The sequence below is a fragment of the Gossypium raimondii genome, chromosome 4 (genome assembly GCF_025698545.1).
Source record: "Gossypium raimondii isolate GPD5lz chromosome 4, ASM2569854v1, whole genome shotgun sequence".
Taxonomy (NCBI): domain Eukaryota; kingdom Viridiplantae; phylum Streptophyta; class Magnoliopsida; order Malvales; family Malvaceae; genus Gossypium; species Gossypium raimondii.
Window position 1 is genome coordinate 45,901,537 of NC_068568.1, and position 7,493 is coordinate 45,909,029.

The following is a 7,493-nucleotide window of genomic DNA, read 5'->3' on the forward strand; positions in this document are numbered from 1 at the left end:
TTCCTGTATTAGTTCAGTGTGCCAAGATTTCAGGTATGGATCCATGAACAGATGGAAATGTAATTCATGATGAACGTGATGCAGATCATTATATAGAACAAAGGCAGCAGGATAAAACATAAAGAAGCATTGATGAGCGGACAAATTTGAGAAATTTGTATCTACCAGACTCTTTGAGTTCCAAGCCACTAGTTTAGATTGCATCTTTTCAATCATTGATTGTTGGACAAACATCCCATTTGAATACTTAACATCCATCTTTTCTTATTGCTTTGTCCTAACTCGAGCATTAAAGATTTAAAGCTCATATTTGTTATTTTTAGAGGACATTTTGGCCATTCATTTTTTGTTTTGAGTGAATCAGATACAAAAGCCTGTCTTGGTTGTCTAAATTTTATTTTATTTTTTTGGAATATAAAAATTTATTTCTGATAGATGCCCAAATAAGAGCACCATTGTAATTCTTTTTTGAAATAAAGAATAAGAGTAAAGGTTGTTGGAGGATTAAATCTAAATATGATGTTAATCAAAGACATCACCATAACTCTTTGCGACTCTTTCGTATCTGTCATGTTTTGATCCATCATCTTTATCTTCATAATCAACATCTTATATTGAATTGAAATGAAAATCAGATTCATGAAACCAAAATTCATTAACCAAAGCTACACATCAAACCGTCATCCTACATATATATATATATATATATATATATATATATATTACAAATTAAACCTAAGGAACCACCTTAGGAATAACAGCATATTAATGACGATCTTTGGTGCTATATAAATAAGAACTAGGAAAGCAGACTAAGGAACCACCTTCCCATCCACAAAACCTGGAAACAAAGGAGTGATTTGCTGAACCTGCGATTTCATTTCTTTCCATTCTTCCATCCATCGACTAAAGCTCGAGTTTTTCGCCAACACGTCTTTGGACACCTCTTTATTGTAGATCAACTGTCTCGCATATGCTTCAAAGTTGTCGATCTCGTGCCACAACTGCTGTCGTTTCATTGCATCCCTCTCACTTCTCACATTATCTAGCCATTCCTTTGCTTCTTCTACCTTGGCCCAAAAGCATGAATCTTGTGTCAAGCTGGCAAATTTGCTCCTCTTGTTTTCTTCCTCTGGAACACTTTTCTCCCTCCACCACTTGTCGAAAACTTCGTACCTCCTTTCCCTTCCGTGCTCGATGTAGTGCCCACGCTCGCGGTGCATACCGGTTCGGTAATAATCCGCGATGTCCAATGGTTCGACAAGGAGCTTATAGAAGTGAGAAGCATTCACCCATTTTCCCCTTCTGTCAAAGTCATGAGGTAGCTTGTTGCTTTCCAGCATGTGGATAACACTGTTCCAGAACTGAGCAAGTCTATGGCGGTTAATGTTGACTCTACCCTCTCTTCTTGAGGCCCCTGTAAGCTTGAACGAGTCGTAGTAACCCATTTGATCATCGGCCTCATCGCAGCACGCTTTGTACCACTCTATTTCAGCTCGATATGGCACTATCTTGGACAATTTTATTGCCAGGTTTGCAGCATTCAGGTTTGGCTTATCACTGTGTTGAGCCATTTGCAGGCACTCCTTTGCCATAACCGCAACTGGTTCCTGTGAGTTGATTTAGTTAAAGACAGAAAGAAAATCCGTAAATCAACATTGTTATAGAAAAAAGAGTACCTTGTCGGTTAGGTCTGATGATTGCAATGCCAAGGCGACACCAGCTTCATAGCTAGAATCAGGTATCCCCTCTTCAAAGTTTCTAGCCTGCAAAAACTGTCTAGAAACTTTGGCAACATAATCTCCATACTTGAGATGATCCTCAATGCTTTGGTTCGGTGAGCCAGTGGCCATCATCAAATGCATCATCTTCATAATTGATGCAACATTCTCTACACAAATGGCACCCTCTTGGCAGCAGAAAACATAGCTCCCGAAAGGCCAAAACAAGCTCTCTGATGGATCGTCAGCTTGGGTTAACAATTCCAAGTCCTTTAAAACACTATGAAAAAGTATATATTTTAGATCATTGGATACTTGAGAAGAAAGGCCTGCAACAGGGAGGTGAGGAGAAGCCATGCAGCAGTGCCAGAACTGCAGCAGGGCTTGTATATGAGGAATGTGGTTTACAATCTCAGCTAAAAGTAGCCTTGGCATGATATCATGCTTGGAAACAACATGGCAAAAGTTTTCACCCCATCTTTGGCGTCGAATCGACCGATGGAGGGCTTCATTGCCGACCAATGGAGAACCGAATGTGATGCATAGGACCGACATTGGAGGATATACCGACAATGAGAGCAGATGACAGAGGAGAAACAGAGCAGAAAGAGAGGCTGTCGTTCCCCCTATGCACTGACCTGTTATCACTATTGACTTCACTTTTCCAATTAAATCCGCTATCTGCATCAACATATCTATTTAATTAGTTTTCTTGCTTAGGACATCTTCCAATGCGCACCTACCTTAATTAATCTGTTTCCAGGTTAGAACAAAAATAAATTCATTTCTTATTTTTAGAAGTAACTTCATTTCATGAGTTCAATCCAAACTTCTTGAGATAATCTGAATTATTCAAACTTTAATTAAGTATAATTTTATGGTTTCTCAAAATAAGTATTAATTCGATTTAAAACAATACATGTCAAGCAAGTACAAAGATTGATGGCAGAATTGCATTAATAGGAACTAGGGACGGTAATACTCGAATCACCGGAAGGAAGAGACCATTTTGTTTTGTTTGAAAGGAGGGTACGAAACAGTTATGATATTTTGAAATTAATATGTCACACTTATATATATATATAACTTTTAAAATGATAAAGGCAAATAATTATGCATTATACAATAAACCTTAAAAATATTTAGATTGAGATATAGATAAATGTACATTAAAATAATTAGAAATAACTAATAAATATCAAAATATAAAATAGTGAAGAATCTGACAACATTTGTGGCATCCATCTCTCCTAAATATGTTGAAGTTAAAAGGTGGTATGGAAAGGTGCTTTTGTATAAAGTTAAACCCCATTGACGGGGGGAAAAGATGCAAAAACAAGAGTAGACCCCAATGAAAGCATGCTTGGTTCAGATTGGAGTTGAACCCGACAAACATTTAGCCGACATCAAGTGGGAATGGAATCTTGTTTTTAAGATAATGTAATGTAAGTGAAGTTCGGGGTGACTGACTCCCTGCCTACCTCATTTGTCATGATTGACTTGGTCTACAAATTGATTTAACGTGGACTTGAATAGTTGGTCTTTTTAAGTACCACAAAAAGCATGTGGCCATTTTAAGGTCCAATTATTGACAGTTATATCTTACAAAGGGAATTATTGAGGGCTGAAATTATGTGCTTGAGTTACGTACTTTGATTTTTTTCTTTCTTTTGGGATGAATTACTGGCAATATCCCTATGCCTCCTACTCTCTATCCCACTTAGGGTGCTTTGCCTCAGCTCAGGCGTGAGGCGATACTCAGCAGGCATCAAATTTTTTTGAAAATTTTAATTAAGTTGCACAAAATTTTTAAGAATTATTATTAAAATTTTTAAAAATTTTAATTAGACTCTTCAATTTTATTTTTTATGTTTTGTAAATTCTCATAAAACTTTTAAAATTCTCATTAAAACCCTCAAAGTGTTTAAAATATTTAATTAGACCTCTCTACCATTATATAAATGAAAAAATGAAAACCACAAAGAAAACCGGAATACATATATTTATAAATAAAAGGATTATAATCCATCCTCTTTAGAATAATTTTATTTGTATGTTAATCTATAAAAATTTCTATTTGTTAAAATTTTGGATGTTATAAAGATGTAACATGTGAATTTTAGATTATATTATATTTTAAATTTTCAAATTAACAAATTATGATATACTAATAATATTATTAATTAGTGATATTTAGTTCATATCTTTAATAAAATTTATAAATGCAATTGCATTTATTAAAGATTATTTTCATTTAATAAATATGATTAATATATTTTTATATAAAATTTAATCATTTTATTAAAATAATCTTTATTTATTTTATTTTACAAATAATTGTACTAAAATTTGAGGAAAAATTTGTTATAGTGAATTAATTTAGTAAAAAAAACACTTCTTACTTTATGATTGTCGTCATAGATGAAAAGTTAGTATAAAATGTAAGAGTAAAACATAAAAAATTAAATGTTACAGAGAGAGCTGACTACATTAGTAATTTTCTTTAAAAGATTCGAAAAAATAAATAAATTTGAACTACTAATCAAACCCACAAGATATAGAAAAAGGTGGATGCAAATTTTTCCGTAAGTTTTGCCCAATTATGATGACTAATGCCTATAAGATACGGCACCATTTGTTTGTACATGTTGTACTTTTCTCATAATTTTCTTGATTGGTTTTTCTCTACATAGCTGCCTTTTGGAAATTGATATATTTCTCTGTCACAGTTTAGAGTTGTAATATAAAAATCAATATGATATTTAGATATTGGTACAGTTATTAAATTTGAAAAAGTATGATTAAATTAAATTGTAGTTAAAGATTATGGTGTTGGATAAATGGAAAGTTTTAACAATGGTTTTGGAGGGAGACAACCAGGAGTGCATCATGTTGATAATGATAATAAAAGTTGTATCACATTCCATTAACTTCAATTCTAAAGAAATGCAACAATTATACTTCCATTGATTCTTTAATTGAGTGTCCAATTATGAAGTTTCCCACTATATGCAGTACCTACTTTTTCCCACTACCCAAAAATGCCCTATTATCTGAACCAGGTCACTCATTCTATCTTTCATTTCAGCTTTAGATTAAGGCTTGGGATTTTAGTAAATTTAGCATCACAAACCAAGTCTATATTACAATTAGTCAGCACTACTTTAGGCAAATTCTAATTCATCATTTGTTCTTATCTGGGGATGGGTTTGAACTTTCAATTTACCATTACACCAACAATCTAGGGATTTTGTTAGGCTAAAGTTTCCATCATAAATGAAACCCCATAATAAATCATTTCACATAAAGAGAGTCAAATTTCCATCATAAATGAAACCCATAATAAATCATTTCCATCACTTAATTATTCACAACACTCATTTTCCTTAAGTCCCAAGTTGTTTACCTTATGAAACTCTGCTATTTTCCTGTGCATTTGTAATTTAGTTCCTCTATTTTTATTTTTTTATTTTTTTTGAATAATCTCATTATAAGTTCTGATCATATTTATTCTTTTTATACAATATCTAGAACTACCCATAACCCCTCTCCAACCCATAAATAGAAGGATAATGTACTTCATGTCCTACATTGGCAACAATGTCCATACCAATTGAGCTAAGACTCAATCGGCTAGTCCTTTCATTTTTTAAAATTTCAAAAATTGAGTTTAATTGCTAACGTTGTTGATTTTTTTTTTTTTGTTAAACTGAAAATAAGTTGTAGTAAATCAAAATTTAATAATATTAACAATTGGATTTATATTTTTAATCTTAAGAGTAGAGGGACTATATCCCTTGAAATGGAAGTAGGATTAAATTCCTTGAAATAAAAATAAAAAAACTAAATTTTAAATGTATGAAAAAGTACAAGGAGCTGAAGCATATTTTATCCTCCTTGTGTAACTTCTTTCTCTCATTCTTCAATCAATTTATGGAGTTTCCCGGTGCTTAAGTAATGCTTATAAGCCCATTACTTAGCGCCCAATAACCCATTTTTATCTGTAATTCATACTTGCCCAAACAATATCTAAATTAATCCCAAAATCTCATATCGATTTTCTAACTGGGTTTCTTCAATTAGATGTTAATTTATTAATTATCGATTTGGTTTCGATTTCTTCAATATATTTCATGAAACTAAAACATGATCAACACTATAATCGATGAGGTTTATAAGTCTAAATTTCTATAATTTTTTTCAACTTTAGATCACTCTGAGTAAATGAATTAGATCTTCAAGCATAAACAAAGGAAACAGAAATGAATTAAATCTATAAACCGTGACTGTAGCAAAAGGAAAGCTAACCTGGATTTGCAAGCTTGGGAACATTGAGAAGAAAAGCTTTAACATCCCATGATGCACCATGGGCTCCTCTGCTTCGCTATGTCGATAAAGCGGAGCAAAAACGCCACCGTCTTCCTTACTCAAAGCCACCAGATTTCTACATTTCTGGTCAGACCCAGAGGTCATTTGCCGGCCGGAAAACGCAATATAAGCCACGCTTCCAATCCGTTCCACCAGGTAAGCCCCTGGGAAGGTTATGTTTGCTATATTGCACACCCTCCATGCTTCCTCCAACAATGGCGTCGACGCAAGAAATGTCGCCAGCGTCTCGCTCATTTCGAAATTGTTTTGGCCGCTTTGATCCCAATTAATTTCCACAAGAAACCCATGTTAGGATTTCGGAATAAAGAATTTTCAAGTCAAATTTTGGAATTTGGAGTTGAAATTTTTTTTTTAAAAAAAAGGTGGGCTGAGTTAACTTACCATGAAGCTTCGGTTTCCATATTATGGAAAGTTGTTGCTCTTTCTTCGATTTCTTTTTGGTTCTTTTCTTGCTGCTTGGTGGTAGCGTGATGCTGGTGACGGACTCCTTTATTAGTGAGAAAACAGCAAGGTCTAATTTCAAATTTCATCTCTCAACTTTACAAAAATTAAAAATTTAGTCCTTTTCCTTTACTTTATCATAAATTAGTCCCAATTATCAACAAACATTGCTAATTTGCTATATAAAAATTGGTTTGAACCATTGGTTTTTGTTAATTCCATGTACATTAACACTATTATCTAGTTAACTTAATTTCTCAAATTTCATAAATTACAAGTATCGAATTCTGACAAATTAAAATATAAAGGATGGAATTCATAATTAGACAGGTATATAAATATTGAGAATATAGTCTGAACGATCAAAGTAAGTGGGTGATTTTAATTACTACTTTATTAATAAAAAAGGAAAAAAAGAAATGATGATGAGTGGGGTTTGAAGATTGAAAAATGAAAAGAGTTTACTTTGGTAATTGGGTGGTGGGTCAAAATTCAAACTAATTGGGGGACCAATGCATACACCGAATTTTATATGGATTATGGTAATAAATAGGGTTTGTATATTTATTACAGAAAGAAGAGGAGAACAAGTCGAACTTGTAATGCCGCGTTGGCGACAGAGATGGAATGGATATATTTTTGTGTGGTGAGGAGCACCCCATTTGAGATAGATGTGTGGGTCAACTCTTCTTTTCTAATTTATTAACTTATCTATTGCATGAGCCCAGTAATTAATTTTCCGTATTTTGTAGGCCCATTAAAAAATAGATGTTGGTCACGAATTTTAAAGCTACTAACATACCCAAAATAAAGATCAAACCTTCAACTTTTAGTTAAAGTAAGAAAGACCCTTAATATTTCACCAACTCCCTTAATTAGTCAACTCTTGATTTTTGTTTTACTTTCCATATTACTATTATTATTTATTATAGTTTAATCAAC

The 7,493-nt window shown here is 33.0% G+C and overlaps 1 protein-coding gene across 1 annotated transcript; it reads right to left on the bottom strand.

Moving 5' to 3' along the window:
• Positions 1-588: 588 nt before the first annotated feature.
• Positions 589-6,655, bottom strand: LOC105779617 (lipase-like PAD4). The gene is made up of 4 exons (XM_012603445.1): positions 6,492-6,655; positions 6,030-6,363; positions 1,680-2,402; positions 589-1,610 (listed from the first exon to the last, which is right to left on the bottom strand). The coding sequence occupies exons 1-4, from the start codon at positions 6,638-6,640 to the stop codon at positions 813-815; spliced, it is 2,004 nt and encodes a 667-aa protein (XP_012458899.1). The 5' UTR covers positions 6,641-6,655; the 3' UTR covers positions 589-812.
• Positions 6,656-7,493: the final 838 nt, after the last annotated feature.

What these genes read in the sequence shown, in the direction of transcription:
- LOC105779617 (XM_012603445.1), bottom strand. Translation starts at nt 6,640, where the DNA reads ATGAAATTTGAAATTAGACCTTGCTGTTTTCTCACTAATAAAGGAGTC. An exon ending in ATGGAAACCGAAGCTTCATG is followed by an intron (nt 6,364 to 6,491) that starts GTAAGTTAACTC and finishes TTGGGATCAAAG; the next exon opens with CGGCCAAAACAATTTCGAAA. An exon ending in TCCCAAGCTTGCAAATCCAG is followed by an intron (nt 2,403 to 6,029) that starts GTTAGCTTTCCT and finishes ATGTTGATGCAG; the next exon opens with ATAGCGGATTTAATTGGAAA.